Source organism: Eubalaena glacialis, chromosome 10 (assembly GCF_028564815.1).
Source record: "Eubalaena glacialis isolate mEubGla1 chromosome 10, mEubGla1.1.hap2.+ XY, whole genome shotgun sequence".
Taxonomy (NCBI): Eukaryota; Metazoa; Chordata; class Mammalia; order Artiodactyla; family Balaenidae; genus Eubalaena; species Eubalaena glacialis.
Window position 1 is genome coordinate 13,669,054 of NC_083725.1, and position 19,207 is coordinate 13,688,260.

At 57.6% G+C, this 19,207-nt stretch overlaps 3 protein-coding genes across 5 annotated transcripts; 2 read left to right on the forward strand and 1 right to left on the reverse strand.

Moving 5' to 3' along the window:
* The first annotated feature begins 6,193 nt into the window (after positions 1-6,193).
* Positions 6,194-11,486, forward strand: MFRP (membrane frizzled-related protein). The gene is made up of 13 exons (XM_061203373.1): positions 6,194-6,391; positions 6,516-6,618; positions 6,733-6,846; positions 6,935-7,096; positions 7,230-7,443; positions 7,862-7,992; positions 8,120-8,245; positions 8,474-8,550; positions 8,930-9,078; positions 9,597-9,727; positions 9,873-10,004; positions 10,599-10,726; positions 10,817-11,486. Exons 1-13 carry the CDS (start codon positions 6,338-6,340, stop codon positions 11,039-11,041), a joined length of 1,746 nt encoding a protein of 581 aa, XP_061059356.1. The 5' UTR covers positions 6,194-6,337; the 3' UTR covers positions 11,042-11,486.
* A 259-nt stretch (positions 11,487-11,745) lies between these two features.
* Positions 11,746-13,778, forward strand: C1QTNF5 (C1q and TNF related 5). Of its 3 annotated transcripts, none has more exons than XM_061203371.1 (3): positions 11,746-11,952; positions 12,243-12,506; positions 12,835-13,778. In XM_061203371.1, exons 2-3 carry the CDS (start codon positions 12,293-12,295, stop codon positions 13,350-13,352), a joined length of 732 nt encoding a protein of 243 aa, XP_061059354.1. In that variant the 5' UTR covers positions 11,746-11,952; positions 12,243-12,292; the 3' UTR covers positions 13,353-13,778. The 3 variants fall into 3 exon arrangements, with proteins under 3 accessions (XP_061059354.1, XP_061059355.1, XP_061059353.1); XM_061203372.1 differs by having other exon boundaries at positions 11,749-11,859; XM_061203370.1 differs by lacking the exon at positions 11,746-11,952 and having other exon boundaries at positions 12,013-12,506.
* A 1,615-nt stretch (positions 13,779-15,393) lies between these two features.
* Positions 15,394-18,162, reverse strand: RNF26 (ring finger protein 26). The gene has a single exon (XM_061202473.1). The coding sequence runs from the start codon at positions 17,605-17,607 to the stop codon at positions 16,306-16,308; it is 1,302 nt and encodes a 433-aa protein (XP_061058456.1). The 5' UTR covers positions 17,608-18,162; the 3' UTR covers positions 15,394-16,305.
* Positions 18,163-19,207: the final 1,045 nt, after the last annotated feature.

Sequence of the window (19,207 nt, forward strand, 5' to 3'; positions counted from 1 at the left end):
GAGCAGAGTGGCTATGCCTGGGTGTGGAGTGATCAAGGTTTGGTCCTCAATAAATTACATGAAAGATCTCAACTTGCCCCACTAATACCTGGAAACAGCAGCCTTTACATTAAAGGTGTTGTTCTCTAAAATGGTGTTTTCAAGACATCACCAGATTTAACTCCTTGAAGGGAGGGCCTCGTTGGGGTCCCCAGGGACTTGGCTCCTTGGGTTTTCTCTCTTCTCAGAATTGTTCAGATTTTCCATTTCTTCCACCAATCCCAGAACTTGGGAAACTTAAGTCACCACCAGTTGAGCTTAAAGTGTTTTATGGGGAATTTTCCTAACTGTCATCCGTGCTCCACACACTGAGAAATCAAGGCCTATCTCTCCTTCCCTTGCTTGTCACTCTCCCAGCGGCACCTGTTGTCACACTCACCTCCTGGGCTGAGACTGGTGGCGGCAATTTTTGGGGGGGGGGCATTTCCCAGAAAGGATTGAAAATAACAGTGACTGAAGCCTGAGGTTTCTCCCCGGCCTGCCCTGGAAGGGGCCCGATGCAAGAAAAATCATTTCCCCCAAACCACAGGTGAACAGGATCACCTTCAAGATGGAAACACTAGGCTTAGAGCAAAATGGATGGCTGAGCCCCAAATCAATGTAAGGTGCTGTACCTCTCCTGTGACTAGTTTTTCACTGGAGGTCGAAGCCACCTGTGTGCTTTTGTTGTGTTCCACTGGGGAACAGACAGACTATAGCTAACATCGAGGGCGGGGGCTCAGCCCCCTCCACCCTTGCTCCCAGCCCGCCTTTCTGTACTTAACTTGTGGTGCTTTCTCATCCCCATGGCAACAGGTCCTAGTGCTGCACAGATCCCCAAACACAACCTGTCCCCGTGTTTCCTTACCCATCAGCTTTGCCTCCTAGCAACTGGGATTTCTTCCCCCATTCGCTGCTGGCATCCCAGCAGGCCTCTCCCTAGGGGTGGAGCTCTCCCTGCACCTGTTCTTGTGTGACCTTGAGCAAGAACCTCCCTCCCTCTGGGCCTTAGTGTCTCATCTGTGAATTCAGGAGATTGGACTAGAGGATCTCGAAGGTCTCAGCTCAAGTGTTATTCCAAGTCACTTTTTCCCTAAGTACAAGTCCTACGTTAGAGGACTTGCACACCTCCGGTTCCCTGATTCCACTTTAGAGAGTTTATACGTTTTAAAGTGATCAGTGCTCAGAAAATGCATACTACTTTCCGTAGGGGTCACCTTGTCCACGTTCTTATCTTGCCAGTGAGGACACGAGCTCTAAAGAAGCCTCGAGTCCACCAGCTCGTCGGTGGCAGGGGCAGGACGGAACCCAGGGATCTTGACTCCCCACCCAGATCTCTTTCCATCTGAATACTCTTCCTTTTGGTCGAATAATTGACAGCATTTTGCAGGACATTCTGCAGCAAATTTCCCAGCCCCGTGTCTATCAGCAACTGAGCTGAACAGCAATGTAACCAGGGAACTCCCTGATTCTACACATTCACACACCCAAGGGCAAAACCAGCACGATCTGTCGCATACCTGGGCCCACACACCTCTGAGGGTCCCGTCCTTCACTGTTCTAGGGGCACAAACAAGCACCTGTGCAGGAGGCAGGAGACAGCGGAGTCCAAGCATTCCTAGTCCAAGCAAATTACTTAATCTCTCTGAGCCTCAGTTTCCGCCTCTGTAATCTGAGCACAACAAGAGCTACTCAGAGTCGTGAGTGTTCGGCACATAGTAGGTACTCAGCGAATGTCTATTTCCCCCACCGCACCTCTATTTCCACTACTGCACCATCAATGCTCCACTAAGATTCTCTTAGTTGGGTGATCCTCAGCAAATGCTGAGTTCCCCTGGCCTCTCAGGGTGCCTCTGACTTTTCAGGAATGCAAAGTAAGTACAGCATCGCCCAAACCACACAGAGTTAGTGAGGCAGAGCCACTGGTTGGGCATTCCAAAGCCAAGGGCTGAGCTTTTCTGATTTCCTGATACTCGGTGTGACCTGCCTCTTGGAGACGGCGGTGGGTTGGCTGGGATGGAGCTGCAGTCATCCGGGCTCCTAGAGACTAAAGATCCAGGAACCAGAGGGTGAGAGTCAAGGGTAGGGGTGGCAATGAACAAGGAGAGGAGAGAGTATTTGACGGATCTGGGGAGGGTGGCGGGGAGTCAAGTCCTAATGCACGTCTATAACGCTGGCCCTGGGAGCCAGCAAAAGGAAAGCGTTCAGATCAGAGGACAGGCCTGGACAAAGACAGGTAGGGTGGGTACAGTGTGCCAGGGACAAGGAAGAGGCCGGTCTGGCTGGAGTGGAGGGTTGGAGCTGGAGGGCCAGCAGGAGGGAGAGCTAGTGAGCCAGAGTCTAGAAGGTGATAGCTAACCTCAAGCTGGCCTTGCCCCTCCTGGTTATAAAGGGGCCACAGAGGGCTTCCCTGGTGGCACAATGGTTAAGAACCCGCCTGCCAATGCAGGGGACACAGGTTCGATCCTTCCCCTGGTCCGGGAAGATCCCACATGCCGCGGAGCAACTAAGCCTGTGCACCACAACTACTGAGCCTGCGCTCTAGAGCCCACGAGCCACAACTACGGAAGCCCGCGTGCCTACAGCCTGTGCTCTACAAGAGAAGCCGCCACAGTGAGAAGCCCGCGCACCGCAATGAAGATCTAATGCAGCCAAAAATAAATAAATAAAACAAATAAATTTTTTTTAAAAAAGGGGGAGCCACAGAGAGCCAGCCAGGCCGAGTTGCAGGGATCCAAGCTTGCAGGAACAAAAGCAAAAGCCCAGTGGAGATTCCGGGGGTCTAGAAATCACTTGAGCAAGAAAAGAGGTAACTTCCCTTTGCTTGTTAGTTTTATCCGTAGCCGCCAGCAGGAAAGTCCATGCAAACGTCCCCACAGCAGCAAGAAAAGGGAGGGCTGGAGACACAGTGTCCCTGCAGGCAGTGGGGGAGATGGGGAGACCCCCGGAGAAGGAAGAGGCAAGAAGGCCAAGGCCCCGGGGCCTGCAAAGGAAGAAGAGGAAGCCCAAGAGGCAGCCAAGAATGAAGCAAGCAACCTGGAGCTCAATGGCCGCAGGCCGGAAACCTCCCAGGGCTTCACAGCCCAGGTGCCCTCTGCACACCTAGCCTGCAGGAGTCCTTGCCCACAGGCCCTCTCGCCCCCACTATTCTACATGGTTTATAGAAAGAACATGGAAAATGTAAAAGAAAGGAAAGAAAAAAAAAAAGGGAGGGCTTCCCTGGTGGCGCAGTGGTTAAGAATCCACCTGCCAATGCAGGGGACACGGGTTCGAGCCCTGGTCCAGGAAGATCCCACATGCCACGGAGCAAGTAAGCCCGTGCACCACAACTACTGAGCCTGCGCTCTAGAGCCCGCGAGCCACAACTACTGAGCCCGTGTGCCACAACTACTGAAGCCCACACACCTAGAGCCCGTGCTCCACAGCAAGAGAAGCCACCACAATGAGAAGCCCACGCACTGCAACAAAGAGTAGCCCCCGCTCATCACAACCAGAGAAAAGCCTGCATGCAGCAACAAAGACCCAACACAGCCAAAAATAAAATAAATAAAATGAAAGAAAGAAAGAAAGAAAGAAAAAGACCAAAAGCTGAGAATCAGGAATCCAACAGACCCAGCTCTGAAACCTAGCTTGGTAACTGGTGCCTCAGTTACATCTGGAAAATGGGAACAAACACACCTCCCTGACCTTGGCTCCCAGGGCTGTTATGAGGGTCAAATGAGCTGATGAGCTGAGGGGTGTCTGTTCTATTTCTTTCATTGTCCCTTTACCGGTGCCATTCTCCCACCCTGACCTGGCCCCTGGCCTGGCTGACCTTCTCCCCTAGGAACACGTCCATGAAGCAGCCAGTCGCAAGGGCGCCTATGCCGGCAGAGCCAGGGGTGTCGTGGAGGATGGCCATGGGCAACTGCAAAGCCAGAGAGAAGCTTCCGGCCCTCCCAGCCTCCCCCTTGCCTCCTTTCCACCACCTACCCACAAACAGGCGCTGTTCTAAGACCCGGGTCTGACTAAGCCACTCCCTGCTTAAAATGGGTTACAACCCAGCCTCCTTAGGCCCATAGTGCTAAGTACCCCCTCCTTTCTGGAATCCCTACCCAACCCCCAAGTTCTACCTATTAAAATATTTTTCAACTCTCTAACTTTAGACTAAATGCCCACCTCTTCCAAGAAGTCCCCCTGCCTGTTATAGCTATTAACATTTACCGTGTTAAAATCAGAATGGAAAGGAATTAAAATATTTTCTTATTAATTTTTTTTTTAATTATTCGGCCACACCACACAGCATGTGGAACCTTAGATCCCCGACCAGGGATTGAACCCACACCCCCTGCACTGGGAGCACAGAATATTAACCACTGGACCGCCAGGGAAGTCCCTTTTCTTATTAATTTTTAAATAAATTTTAAAATAACAGCAAACCTTTTACATGCTAATATAAATAACATTTTTTAAATTTTTTTTTTTTTTTTTTTTATGTCGTGCCGCATGGCTTGGCTTGCGAGATCTTAGTTCCCCGACCAGGGATCGAACCAGTGCTCTCTGCAGTGGAAGCGTGGAGTCTTAACCACTGGACCACCAGGGAAGTCCCTTTTTTTTTTTAAACTGCATTTTCCAAAACAAAAAGAACTTAGTAAGAAGGATAACTTTGTTTTACATTTTTTGCAAATCTCATTAACGCCTGGCTGGATTCTCACCTCCTTCACATCATGCAGCCTCTGGAAACCACGCTGTTCACTCAAGAACAAGGAAAGAAAGGGAAAAGGACAAATAACACCTACGTGTTATTATAGAAATACTTTTGACCTCTCAAACCCTCTAAAAGCAGTCCACATGTTAGGACCAAGGGAAGGCTTGTCCCCTAGACAAAAGCAGCCCCGGGCCCTCTAGGGGGTGAAAGGAGAGGATCTGCGTGTTGAGGGGGATCTCCTGAGCGTGAAGAGAGCTGCCTCGGGGGATCGCAGAATCTGTCTCCTTTGTTTCTTCTCTCCCCACTGGGTTCTTCACTTAGTTCCCCTCTGTCACCAGCCTGCCTTAGGCCGGTGTAGAGTGAAAGACGTGTGTCAGAGAAAACGTGCGCTTTGGATTTACCCAGTCCTGGGTTCAACTCTTGTCTCTGTATCTTGGGGAAGCTGATGTGACCTTGGGAAAGTTACTTAACCTCTTGGAGCCTTAGGCCATCATTTGTAAAATGGCTATGCTCCCTCACAGAGTGATTCAAGGAGAGAAACTGCGCATAGGACCTCTGGCCCAGGGCCTAATACGTAACAGACATTCTACAAACAGTAGCCAGAAATATTATGCTGCCTCCCCACCTCCTGCCCTGCCCGACTCAGCGTGAGCACGGCTAACACAAAACAGATTAACAATCCCTTTCCCTTCTCCCTGAGGACAGCTGCGCCAGGCTGGGATTTTCCAAGAGAACTTCGCTCGTGGAGAGAGAGAGTCACGGAGTGATGTAGTTTGCAGAGGGCAGGTTTTCTACCCTGCAACAGCAGATGGCACCACCTGCCGGATTCCACAGCCCATCTGAAGGGCCAGCCCTGACCGACCCGTCCAAGGCCTTGGGCACCTTCACCTCCTCCACTGCCCTTTCTCCTACGGGCTGAGGCAGCCAACCCCTCAAGCTCCCCGACTCACATCAGCACAGACACAAGCAGCCCAGAAAGACTTATCTCCTTGTCCCGGGCACCCAGGTGTTTTACGGGGACTTCCAAAGACCCGGCTTGGCTAATGCCTCAGTCGCCCTGATGGCAAGGAGCGGTGGGCTGCTGGTCTGTCCAGGACCTTTAGGACTCACAGGCCTTGAAGCTGCCAAACCGTCACACCCGGCTTCGAAGGATCCCTCGTGCCTGCAAAACTGCCCCGCTGTCTCCCTTCCTCCCCAGCACCCCTCAGCCACTCACTCAGCACCTCAGTGAGGTTAGGAGAGGGGGTGGCCAGCTCCCAGGTCACACCCCCGACAGAGCGCCTAGCTTCCTCCACGGGGTGTTCTCAGCCTGCGCCTTTAAGGACTGCCGTTCTGTGCCAGGGTCTCGACCTCGGCATCCTCAGCTGAGTTGGATTAAGGGACCATTTCATGCCACTGCGAATTCCTTCTGGCTGCTGTCCCTTCCCCCACGCAGAGACAGAATAGCCAGTAGCTGGAACCAGCCTGGAGCCAGTCTGCCCAGGGCAGCGGGAGAGCTGGTCTAGCCTGGCAGCCCTCGTCCTCAGGGAGCAGAGGCTGCCCCTTTGAGAGGGGGCCTGGGGGCAGGGAGCGGGCCCTCTGGGGTCTTGGGCTGTCGCAGGGACTCGAGAAAGCCATGCAGAGCCTAGAGCCATGAAGGACTGCTCAGACATCATCCTCTGTGTGGAGGCGACAGAGCTGAGCAAGGTAAGGGTCATACAGGACCACTCCCGCAAGACCCAGATGCCCACCTAGGGCTGGCAGTGCCCAGTGAACACACCTGCCAGGCAGTGCTGCCACTGGCCCTCAGCCCTCAAGTCTCTCCCTTCAGACTGAATTCTGCAATCCTGCTTTTGAGCCTGAATCAGGGCCACCTTGCCCCCTACCCAGCCTCCAGGAGGACGCCAGCTGTAGCACCCGAGCTCCCTGGCATGGTAACCATCTCAGGGGGTGAGCTGGGGGTAGGACAGAAAGGCCCAGCGGCTAAGGGCTGTGTGAGAGATGCCCAAGGGAAAGGGCTCTCAAAATCCCACCCCACCTGCCCGCAGGTCGGCGTCCCCGAGGGCTGCAGCCTGACTGCCACTTCTCTTGGCTGTGTGTCCTCCTGCTGGCCAGCCTGCTGCTGCTGCTGCTTGGGCTGCTGGTGGCCATCATCCTGGCCCGTAAGTTCCCAAGGCCTCCATGAGTCTCCCAGGCCCTGCAAGAGATCCAGCACCTCTGAATCCCACTCCCTCGTCTTCCCGCCTCCAGAATTGCAGGCTACACCTGCGTCCGGGGCCTCCCATCATCCACTGCCTTCCCAAGGCCTCACCACCATTGGCTCCAGCCCCACTCCCATCCCCACCACCTCTCAGGCAACTGGGACCCCTAAAGGGCAACCGGAGGCAGGCATGAGCCCCGCACCCCAGTCGGGTGAGTACTAAGGGGCAGATCTTCCTGGAGAAGGGCCCAAGACGGCAGGGGGGAGGGGAGGCCGGGAAGAGGCATCTTGTAAAAACAAGTCTCTCTCCTTTTGACCTCTGAACTCTAACGTCCGTCGCTGCAGCCTGTGGGGGCCTCCTTCCTGGCCCAAGGGGCTTCTTCAGCAGTCCCGACTACCCAGACCCTTACCCACCCAACGCCCACTGCGTGTGGCATATCCAAGTGGCCACAGACCATGCAATACAGCTCAAGATCGAAGCTCTCAGCGTGGAGAGTGTGGCCTCCTGTCTTTTTGATCGCTTGGAAATCTCCCCCGAGCCTGAAGGCCCCCTCCTCAGGTGGGTCCCTCTGCCCCCAGGAGATCCCACCCCTCTCCTGAACCACTGTCTGGAGGGCAGAACCAGGGAACTGCAGTGGGAAATTCTTGACTGGGAGGAAACGGAGAGACTTGGCCTCTGGGCCCAGCTCTGCCACCATCTTGCTATATGACCTTGGGAAGGTCACTTCCCCTCTCTGACCTTGGTTTCCAAATCTGGAAATTGGAGCTCCCACACATCTTTCCCATGGATAAATGCCTCAAGGATGGACGTGCAGGAGCCAGGGAGGTCAGAGCTCTGCTGAAAATGAAGGGAACCTTTTGGACACATCGTCCCCAGGACGGGGCTTGAGGAAAGAGGACCACAGGGCCCAGGCAGGCTCCACTCTGGCTGGCCCTGAGCTCTGAGCCTCCGTCACCCCCAATCTGGCTTCTTGCAGAGTGTGTGGGAGGGTGCCTCCCCCCACACTCAACACCAATGCCAGCCACCTCCGCGTGGCCTTCGTCTCTGACAGCAGCGTGGAAGGATCTGGCTTCCATGCCTGGTACCAGGCCGTGGCCCCCGGTCATGGTGAGTGCTTTCCCGCCAGGTCCCCAGCTACCTGTCAACTGTCCGCTTCCCCCCTCTCCAGCCACTCCCAGCCCTGCAAAAGGGGTAGAGATTCTAGGGGGTTCTGAATCCAGGTGCCCACCCCCAGGGAGCTGTGCCCACGATGAGTTCCCCTGCGACCAGCTCGTCTGCCTGCTACCTGACTCGGTGTGCGACGGCTTTGCCAGTTGCGCTGATGGCAGTGACGAGGCCAACTGCAGCGCCAAGTTCTCGGGTATGGGCCCGGCCAGCCTCAGGGCGGGTACTGTCCTCAGGCATCTGATCCAGGTTCAGGCTGGCCTCCCCAGGCCTGGTCCAGCTCCAAACCTGCCTGGTCATTCTTCTGGCCCAGAACTTGTCTCCCCGCGGGGACGGCCAAAACTCTTCTCTGCCATCCCTGCTGGCCCTACCGGGCGAAGGCACAGACCCTGGCAAACTCATGAGCCCCTCCTCCTCTCTACAGGGTGTGGGGGGAACCTGACAGGGCTCCAGGGCACTTTCTCTGCTCCCAGCTACCTGCAGCAGTACCCTCACCAACAGGTAAGCCAGCGGTCCATAGGGAGGGTGGTGCAGCCCACGTGGGCACACCTGAGCATCCGGGTTAGTGTGATTGAGAACAGCATGGCAGATACTGCCTTGTACCTGGGAAGGTCAGAGATCAAGCAGGCAGGAAGGGAACATTATTAAGTGCTTACTAGGTATCCATGTTCCCGTGCTGGGTAAGCTTATCTCTGAGACCAGATAAGTTAAAGGCCCTTCCGCCACCAGCCACCACCGATGATGAGAGCAGTGTGGGCAGGGCCCACCCACTCCCTACCCCGCTTGCAGCAGGGGGAAGCCCATCTGGAGCTCAGCCTGGAGGCCCCGATTGGGACAGAAGAAGGAACCCATAAATTACTCCACCTGTGCCCTCCCCCAGCTTTGCACCTGGCACATCTCGGTGCCCGCTGGGCATGGCATTGAACTGCTGTTCCACAACTTCAGCCTGGAAGCTCAGGACGAGTGCAAGTTTGACTACGTGGAAGTGTATGAGACCCGCAACTCAGGGGCCCTCAGCCTCCTGGGCAGGTATTGGCAGAACCAGTGGGAGGAGCTGAGGATAAACCCCACCCTCCAGAGTCCGCCGTCAAGGCTTTCTACAAATCAGCCCACGCATGCACTAGCTTCATTGTCTTCTCCTGCGCCAAGCTGGAGGTCTCCTCACTGTCACCCTAAAAAAGGCTTGTCCTTCCTCACCTTCGTACCTGTCCCTCTCACCTTTGCTCCTTACATCACCTCCTCCAGGAGGCTCTCCCCGTCTCAGTTCTCCTACCTGCCCGGTCTATTTATAGCTTCCCCCAGAACCCTCACTGATTTTCCCCAGGTCGAAGGGGCTCAAGTGCAAGCAGTTTGTTTCGTTTGTTTAGTACTTTGTCTCCTGAACATGTGTGTCTTCCTCACCAGTCCCATGAGTCAGTGACTATGCCTCCCATCCCCTCTGGCATCGCCCAGAGCACCCAGATCCGTGCCGCATCTGCGGGAGGCCTAGTGCACGCTCGATCAGCCGGGGGGGGCCCCATGCCAGGACTGCTGTCTGCTTTGGGCAGGTTCTGTGGAGCAGAGCCGCCCCCGCGCCTCATCTCCTCACACCACCAGCTGGCTGTGCTCTTTAGGACAGACCATGGCATCAGCATCGGGGGCTTCTCGGCCACCTACCGGGCCCTCAATGCCACAGAGAGTAAGTGGCCCTGGGCGAGTGGGTGTGGGCAGTAGAGGCGCCTCCAGGAGAACAGGGAAGGGCTCTGGACCCTGGTCAGGGCACTGTGAAGGCAGTGGGGGTACAGGCATGTCCCAGGGCACTGCCATGCCCCCTGCGCCTGCAGACCCCTGTGGGCCCGGAGAGTTCTCCTGCCGGGATGGAGGGTGTAAGAATCTGCAGTGGATGTGTGGCATGTGGAGAGACTGCGCAGAGAGCAGCGATGACAACTGCAGCATCCCCTTGCTCCCACCCCCAGGTGAGGAGCCTGCCCCAGGGCACTGCAGGTGGGGCTGGCAGGCCTGAGCAGGCTGGGTGCCCATCCCTAGAAACCCACTGGCATGCATCATAACAGCTATCTCTATCTTCCCTGATGGGGTGGGGGGCCCACTAGCCTGACTCTGGACCACTCCACCAAATACTGGAGGGATTCTCCCCCAGGGGTGGCAAGGGTACTTAGTGTCACCCCCGAGGGAAATGGGAATCTGGGAGTTGATGGTTGAGGCTTCAAGAGCCCGTCCGGCCTTGTCACACAGAGAGGCCCTCTCCAGGGCCCACCTCGGAGATGGGGGGAGAGCGGGGGAGCTCCTTCCAGATGCCCTGGTCCTGCCAATGTTGGTGCCCCTAGCTCCCTGAGATCATAGAGGTGCCTGCATGATGCCCAGGGCTGGCGAATGATGCTTGGAGTAGGCTCTCAAGGAAAACAGGAATCCTCGACATGGATAAAGCATCTCTCTGTGTTATCTCCTTCGATTCTCCCCATCTGACCCATAGGGAGCGCTTAGGTGACTTGTCCCGGGTCACACAGCCAGTGAGTATTCCCCAGAGTGACCCTCCCCTCCCACCCCTGCAGAGCTGGCCTGTGAGCCTGTCCAGGTGGAGATGTGCATCGGTCTGAGCTACAACACCACGGCCTTCCCTAACATCTGGGTGGGCATGGCCACCCAGGAGGAGGTGGTGGAGGTCCTCAGAGATTACAAGGTGCTCCAGGGAGAGATAAGGAGGAACCACCAGGAAGGGGAGGGAACTGGGGGAGCAGGGTGCCTGAGGGCTGGTCTCCTCCTTCCACAGAGCCTGACAAGCCTGCCCTGCTACCAGAATTTCCGGAGGCTCCTTTGCGGGCTACTTGTGCCCCACTGCACCCCGCTAGGCAGTGTCCTTCCCCCTTGCCGCTCTGTCTGCCAGGAGGCAGAGCGCCAGTGCCAGTCTGGCCTGGCACTACTGGGCACCCCCTGGCCCTTTAACTGCAACAGGCTGCCTGAGGCAGCTGGCCTGGAGGCTTGTGCCCAGCCCTGACCCTGAGGCGGGCCCCTGCCCTCTGCTGCCCATCCTCCTTTGCCTATCAGGGTGGGCAGGCAGGGGAGCAAAGGAAGGGGGCCAGCATGGGACTCTGCCCATCCCCTCTGGGTCCTCCCAGGGAGGGGAAGAGGAGTCCTCAGCGGGGCTAACGGGACTCTCCCACCCTGCCAGATCCTTCTATCCTTTCATTTGCCCCAGCTGCTGCAAACAGCAGGCCTGACTCCACACTGTACCAGTGATAATCTAGATTGCTTCCCACCCAAGCCTCTGACCCCAATTTCCTACCTTCTGCCTTCCTCATCTCCATCTGCTTTTTCAGGCTCTCTACCACCCGCTTTCTGACTTTTTCATTTATTCAAAAAAAAAATGTATCCAGTGCCTAGTCATGTGGCAGGCCCTATTCTGAGCCCTGGGGATCCAGTTGTCTACTGCTTCTAGAACCTTCCACCCTCGGTTCTCAGCTTCTATTTCTTCTGGACTAGAGTGTTGTCTTTGATCTCCGTCGTGGCACCATCTCTCCTTCCGGTTCCTTGGAGCTGTAGATGCCCTGAGCGTCTGTTTCTCATGGTTCTGCCTCTCTGTGCCCGCCTCAAATCTCTCCCTCCTTTCTCCACCAAACTTTGGCCGGCCGCCGGGCGACACCACGAGTTATTTCCCTGCTATTTCCCGGCCCGGGCTCTTGGCCCCCGAACAACTGGTTTCCTCTTGGAGTCTGGGAGGAGCAGAGCAGAGCAGAGCCGGCAAGGAACGAACCGGGACCAGGGGGACGCCGAGGGCAGGGGGCGCCTGGCTAGAGAGAAGCACAGGGAAGGAAGGTAGCAAGCAGGGGTCAACTGGAGGGTCCGGAGTAGCGAGAACCCCGAAGGAGGCCACAGAGAGAGCGAGCAGCCCCGGGAGCCGGGAGGGGGGTGAGTCTGGTCGCGAAGGGGGGGAGGCGGGGAAATGGGGATGGGGGAGGGGACTGTGGGAAAGACTGGGCGCCGGCCCCGGGTGATGGTGGGGGGAGGCCCGGCCTCTCCTTCCCCCTGCGCGGTGCTCTCGGGGTTCTTGGGGCTAGGGACGCCCCCTTCTTCGTCCCCTCGCGGCCACTCAGCCTCACTCAGGGACATGGCAGTGGGGTGGGGACCGAGCCGGCTGCGCCGGGGCGGGGACCGAGGCAGGTCCCAGGATTCTGGGTCCCGACTCCTGTCCTGCCCAGCCCACAGACGACCAGAGGCCCGCGGCGTCCGGGCTCCGCGTGCCAGCGCCATGCGGCCGCTCCTCGCTCTACTGCTCCTGGGCTTGGCGGCCGGCTCGCCCCCGCTGGACGACAACAAGATCCCCAGCCTGTGCCCGGGGCACCCCGGCCTTCCCGGCACGCCGGGCCACCATGGCAGCCAGGGCCTGCCCGGCCGCGACGGCCGCGATGGCCGCGACGGCGCGCCCGGGGCTCCGGGAGAGAAAGGCGAGGGCGGGAGACCGGGTAAGAAGCGCCTCCGCTGGGAGGCGGGTAAGAGTGCGGCCCCGCTCCTGCTCCCGGGGGCCCGGGGCTCGGGGTTGCCGCTAGGGGGCGCCGCTCCCGTCCCCGTCCGACCCGGCCGGAGCCGGGAGAGGAGTGACTCAGCTGCGGGAGCCAGAACCCCTGGGACCCTCAGATCTGCCCCAAGCCCTGCAGGAAGCGTGGAGGGGGTCCTGGGGCGCAGGGCGGCCCCGGCCGGGAAGGGGCGGCTGGGAGGCTGAGGGAGGATGCTGGAGGCCCGCGGCGGGCGCGCCCTAACTGCTCCGCTTTCCCCCCACCCCCACCCCCGCAGGCCTCCCGGGGCCGCGTGGGGAGCCCGGGCCGCGAGGAGAAGCAGGCCCCGTGGGGGCGGCCGGGCCAGCAGGCGAGTGCTCGGTGCCTCCGCGCTCCGCCTTCAGCGCCAAGCGCTCAGAGAGCCGGGTGCCCCCGCCGTCGGACGCGCCCCTACCCTTCGACCGCGTGCTGGTGAATGAGCAGGGACATTACGACGCCGTCACCGGCAAGTTCACCTGCCAGGTGCCCGGGGTCTACTACTTCGCCGTCCACGCCACCGTCTACCGGGCTAGCCTGCAGTTCGATCTGGTCAAGAATGGAGAGTCCATCGCCTCTTTCTTCCAGTTCTTCGGGGGGTGGCCCAAGCCAGCCTCGCTCTCCGGGGGCGCCATGGTGAGGCTGGAGCCCAAAGACCAGGTGTGGGTACAGGTGGGCGTGGGTGATTATATTGGCATCTACGCCAGCATCAAGACAGACAGCACCTTCTCTGGATTTCTAGTGTATTCTGACTGGCACAACTCCCCTGTCTTCGCTTGATGCCCACTGGAAAGTGAGCGCATGCTCACTCGAAGGGCGGGAGGGCGTGACACTGACAGCTGCGTCATCCAGGAGGGCGGGCCCCCCTGGAGTGTTGTGAATGACCGCGGAGGTGGGGTGGGGGCCTCTCCATTCTGCTGCCGGCAGGGGATGCGGACAGAGGCTGAGATCAGGGCCGGCAGCACGGGGCAGTGGCTGGATTTCTGCCCTAGACCAAAGGAGTGCTGGCAGGCAGCGTGCTGGCGGTGTGCTGGCAGGTGTGAGGCCCCGCAGTTGCTCTGGCCCAGGACCCCAAGGTGGGGTGCTCCCTTCCTTGTCCTCTGCTCCTCTGGGTCCTCCCTCATCCCTCCTGCTCCTGGGCCCTTTTCTCAGAGATCATTCAATAAATCTTACAACAACAACAATAAAAAAAACCCTCTTACTGGCTCCAGCCTTTCTTCTTTACTGGTGGGGATGCCCTGATTCTGAGAATGGGGAGCAGAGGGAGGAGGGTGTTGGGGAGGGTGCTCAGGCAGAAGGGAGGGCTCTTAGGCTGGATGGAGCTATGGGCCAGGAGATACAGGAAGCAGGCCCAGGTGAAGGAGAGGCCGCTCCACAGACCTGCTGCGTAAGCGGTAGAGGTTGTGAACAGGAGCCCCCTGCTGAGGAGGGTGCCCTGGTGTCAGACTTTGGCCACCCAGAAGGAGGAGCCCTTTTTCTAACTCAAAGATGTCATATGAACTGGGTGGAACTTCACCACACACATCCCTGCCCTGACCAACAGAAGGGAAGCCAGGATTTTCATTCACGGCTGCTCTGGCTACTTGCCTGGTCCCTAGATGACTGGAAAGCTATTTCTCTGTCCCCCATGCCAGGGGAGTGGAGTGTCCCTGGGTGTCTAGAGATGTCATTTTGGAGATGGCCACGAGGGGGCACCCCAGTTCCAGAATGCAGCAATGACCCTAGGTAGCTGAGCTCCTGACTGCTAGGGTGGCTAGGGGGAGGAAGGGTATTGAGCTCTGCCAGCGGGATTCCAGATGGGGGTGGAGGAAAAGGGGGTCATTGGCTCCCAGCTCAGGAAGTTTATCTTCTCTCATAAAATGTTTATCCTCACATTAAACAGAGACTGGCAGGAACCAAGCCTCCCCTTGCTCAGCTCCCTCTCCAGGATTGGGGAAGGGGAAAAAAGAGCCCTTCCTCAGGCCTCCCAACTCCAAGGTGGATGTGCGGAACACTCACTCACTGAGCCGGGCCATACCACTCAGTCTGAGGCTAGCCGCAAAGCCCCTCCGAGGCTCCGCTCCTTGCCCCACCCCCGACCCGACCCGATGACTAGCAAACCGGGGCTGGCCCGCCCACATCAGCTCAGGCTCTCAACCCAAGAGAAAGTGGAGGGGCCTCTCCTCGGAGTTTCTTCCCATCTACCGCTTTCCCCTCCCCCGCCCCCTTCCAGAAGGCTGTCCCTGGCATCATGCTCCTAGATTTAACATACAATTATGGGGTGGTGTCCCCCTCTCTCTTGCAGGTCATGTGAGGATGGGTATGACCAATGGGGACTGGACCCAGTGAGCTAGAGACAGGCCTCCCAGCTGTCCACCAGGAGGCCCCACAGCCATACTCCAGCCCATCACAGCGCCACTCTATGCCAAGAGACACAACGACAAGCACCAACTCCTCCAGGGATCTGAGGGTAGGTTGGACTCCAGGCAGCAGGAACCCCAAGTTCCCTCCTGGGAAGAGTGGCACCAGAGGAAAAGCTGGGAGGGCTGACCCAAAGGGGGAGCAAGTTCACACTCCTCTCTCCTAGGGCTAATTCTGCAAAGACAGAAAAGATAAGGAGAGCTTTCCAAAAGCTGTGCACGTGAGAGGGCACAAATCAGACAGGGTGAAAGCGAAGCCAGCCACACCTGGCAGGGGCTCTCCCCAAGGCACCCTATCTTATCCCTCTGCCAGGTCCCCCACCAACCACACTTGTGACTCCGGCAGGACTGAAGGACCCTGCTGCAGCATCCGTCACCCTAACCGACGGCTTGCCCTTGCAAGGATGCACACAGAGGCCGTCAGAGCTGTAACAGAACTTCATTCATTGGATCCTGGGCCAGACAGACCCCTCAGGGAGATGCATACCTCTCGGCCCTGGCCCCTTCTGTATTTGGACCCTAGTGAAATGTGCACAGTCTGCCCTCCCCGATGCCAGGGAGAGACGAACAGAAGGGGAACGCCATTTCACTCTGCGATGTGGGGAGTGAAAGGGATAGGAGTAGAAATCTGGCTATTCCCCCTGCGGTTCCCAGTGGTGCTGGGGTGTCAGAGGGCACATGGTCCCAAAGCCAGGTGCAAACACACACACACCTAGGGGTTAATTCTTATCCCAGCTGTTGGGTCAGGTCAGAAGGGAGCCTCCTAAGATCATGACTGGTAGAAGTAGCTCTAAGGGCACCTGAGAGATACTACCCCCAAAGCCTGCCAGAGCACAGGGGCTCCAGCTGAAAGCAAATGTTCAAGATCATTCCAAGGCCCCTGAGTTGCCAAAACACCCAAATGACACTGATGTGTGTGGCTGCAGAAGCGGGGGAGGAAGTGGGAAGGGAGCAGGGAGAGAACCTGCAAATCCCCAACAGAACCACCAGAAGTGGAGAGGGGGAGCCCCAGGCGCGGGCATCTGGGTGGGCCCGGGCAAGCTGGAGGGGAGTCCACAGAGAAGTCTCAGGGCCTCGCAGAGTGACACACTCACTACCCTCGGCATCACAGGTACCCACTGGGTAAGGATAAGCTGTTACCCTGCCCCCAGCCAAGCCACAGTCTTCCAGAGTTTCCCATCTCCATGTCCTGGACGTATGGCTTCGAGGCTCGGCAGGACGGCCACAGGGGCAGGAGGGGCTTCAGGCTGGGACCCAGAGATCAGGTGTGAATGCTGTCCTAGCACAGGTGGCTGCGTGGAGCGTGGAGGGGTGGGCCGGCGGGGAGGGAGTCTTCAGAGGTAGACGTTGAGGGTCTGCAGGATGCCCCGGCGGCACAGCGGGCAGTTGCGGTGGTGGACGGGGTGGCGCATCAGGATCTCAGTGCAGGCCTGGCAGAGGCACAGGTGCCGACAGGGCAGAAGCAGCACTGTCTTGCTCTGGTCCTGGCAGATGACGCACTTCTTCCGCTCCTCTTGCTCCTTCAGCAATTTCCATGGGTCTTGCCCAGCTATAGGCTCCTCCACATTGAGCCTCTCCCGGCCCCGGGCAGCTGTCACTCTGGCCATCCTGACCTCCTCTTCTTCTGCCTCTGATCTGGGCCCAGCTTCAGGAAGAGCGTCCTGTTGCCAGGTCCTGGCTGAGGGCACCCTCCTAGGGCCACCCTGGGGGGCCCCGGGGGCCCCTCCCCGGTTAGGCCAGTTCGCCAGCTGCAGGCTACGGCTCCAGACTCGGCGCCAGGCCTCCAAGCCCAGTGCTAGGCGAGAGAGCCGCACAACATCCTCTCTGAGCCGGTGGTAGGATGGCCGGGCATGGAGCTGACTGAGCGCCCGGGTGGCCAGCCTCAGGGTGAGGTCCGGGTGCAACAGAGTCACTGTCACTGCCAGCACGCAAGCCAGCAGCACCAGGCCAGTGAGATTGACAAGCACAAAGCTGGCCAGGAGGCGGGCAGCAGAGGCCAAGAGCTCCAGTACCAGTTGGCAGGGGGTCCAGAGGAGGATGGACGTGGCCACGGCGCTGCTGGAAATGTGGGCTAGGAAAGCAGCCACTACATCCGTCATCCTCCACAGCGGTCCCATCACTGCATCCCACAGGGCCAGCACCAGGGAGAAGAGGTTCTGAGTGCCAATGAGGCAGATGTTGACCAGGCTATTGATCACATAGGCCACCAGGCTCATGGTGATGGCACAGATGTCACAGACCTGGCGCAGCAAAGCATGGCCATTGGAGACCATATTGAGGACACCCCGGTGCAGGATCTCCCGGCTCCTAAGCGCCCCGTGGGAGGCCAGGTGCCCCAGGAGCTTTAAGCTCTCCAAGCCAGAACAGCAGCTGTATAGTACGGTACACAAGGCCTGAAAGCCCCCAAAGGTGAAGGGAACCACGGCTTCGATGAAGGCCAGCAGTGACAGCAAGACTCCACGGCCCAAGTGCAGAAGACTAGTCAGTACCGTATGTGGCAGGTTGTAGATGAAGGCCAGGAGCCAGGCCAGGGAAGCCAGGAGGGAGGACACCAGCAGGAAGTTGAGGTCCAACACCAAGGTCAGCACATCCAGCAACAGGCCCACCCCATTCACTACCAGGTACACAGCCTCCATGATAGGGCTATGGGGGTTCTGGCTCCCGGTTGAGGCGGGTGTCAGGGCTGTCAATATTTGGGGGAAGAAGGAGGTCGGGGATTAATTTGGAAGGGAAGTGAGCAGTCTCCAATACAGGGAGAATCTAAGGAAGAAGTGGGTTAGAAGGAAGTGGAGTCTCAGGGGAGGGAAAGGGGGCCAGATGCCGGTCCAGGAGTCCCGGTTTTGAAGGCGGGCTCTTTGGGAGGAAAGAGCCCAAACATCTCTAAAGTGGAGGTGATCCCGGGCTGGAGGAGAAACCTCAGCTTTGGAGGCCTGGTGGTGGCATACCACGGCCGGGCAATGGGTCAGACCGAGAGGAGACCGGGAACGGAAGGGATCGGGCCAGGCCGGGGCCGGGTGGGGGCGGCGCAGGCTGGGCGCGGGCTCGCGGTCCAGCTACGCAGGTGCCTCTGTCCCCGCCCGGCCCCCGTCCTCTGGGCTCGCGGCGCTTTGCGCCCAAGGGAGCAGCGGGGAAGGGAACGAGCCTCAGCAAACCCCAGGCGCGGCATCTACTCCGCTGGGCGCCGCCATCTTGTGTGCTACAGGGTGGGGCAAAAGGCGTGACAAGGAGGGAGGGACGACGAACTCTGACCAATCGGTGAGGCCCAACCGCAGGAAACATCGAGCACTCATTGGTCCGTTTGAACGGCGCCCAAACATATTTAGTACTTTAAGGGGTGGGGTGGGGAAACAGATTGAAATCCCCGCCCCCTTGAGGCAGGGATTGGTCAATTGAAGGGCAGCGGTGAACTTGCCCCCTAGCCCCGCCCCCTAAAGGAGCAGGACTTTGGACTGGGATGATGTGGGCGCTCTTCTTTCACTTGGCCTCCAGCCTTGATTTTTTTTAGGTGCGGGTTGGCGGTCACTGCCTCTGAGCTGGGTTCTAAGATTGCACCGCCTCCGCAGCCTCAGACTCGGTCGTTCGTCCTCCTCCATTCATCCATTTATTCTATAGTTTATTGAGCCTGCTACAAATGCAAATGATGATTTGTATTTGTACAAACGAGGATACAAAAAAATGTTTAAGACGTGCCTGCTCACAAGTAGTTCAAGGGGAAACAGATTGTGATAGGGGATTCCCAAGGTGCTATTTCCAAACTGTTTCCTCAAGCTCTATAACGTTTTCTCATCATCCTCAGGAGATTACCTCATTGTCAGTGAGAAAAGGAGGTCACATGCCGGAAATAGCTCACCCTCCTAGCCCAGGCCCTATTAACCTGTTTACTTGAACGCTCTAGTTAGATATCTGCCTGGGCACCCTTAGTAGGCTCCTCAAAAATTTACCCTTTTCTTTAATATTCAAATAATATTCAAAATATCTACGATCCTATCCCAAGTATATTGAGAAGCCTGGTGTTCTCTACTAAGGCCAAGGATACTTGGAGGTCTTATCCTTCCCCTGGCCTCCATTGCTTTAATTTCCTGCTTGCATTTGTCGACTGAAAAAAAAAAAAAAAAAAGCAAAACATGAGAGTCGTGAGTTAAGATTTATTTGGGGTGAAATGAGGACTATAGTCCAGGAGACAGCCTCTCAGATAGTTCTGAGAAACTACTCTGAAGAGGTAAGGGGGGAGGTGAA

Coding starts and splice junctions, on each gene's coding strand:
- MFRP (XM_061203373.1), top strand. CDS start 6,338: ATGAAGGACTGCTCAGACATCATCCTCTGTGTGGAGGCGACAGAGCTG. Junction 7,097..7,229: donor GAGCCCCGCACCCCAGTCGG/GTGAGTACTAAG, acceptor CCGTCGCTGCAG/CCTGTGGGGGCCTCCTTCCT. Junction 10,727..10,816: donor AGGTCCTCAGAGATTACAAG/GTGCTCCAGGGA, acceptor CTCCTTCCACAG/AGCCTGACAAGCCTGCCCTG.
- C1QTNF5 (XM_061203370.1), top strand. CDS start 12,038: ATGGTGGGGGGAGGCCCGGCCTCTCCTTCCCCCTGCGCGGTGCTCTCG. Junction 12,507..12,834: donor AGGCGAGGGCGGGAGACCGG/GTAAGAAGCGCC, acceptor CCACCCCCGCAG/GCCTCCCGGGGCCGCGTGGG.
- RNF26 (XM_061202473.1), bottom strand. CDS start 17,607: ATGGAGGCTGTGTACCTGGTAGTGAATGGGGTGGGCCTGTTGCTGGAT.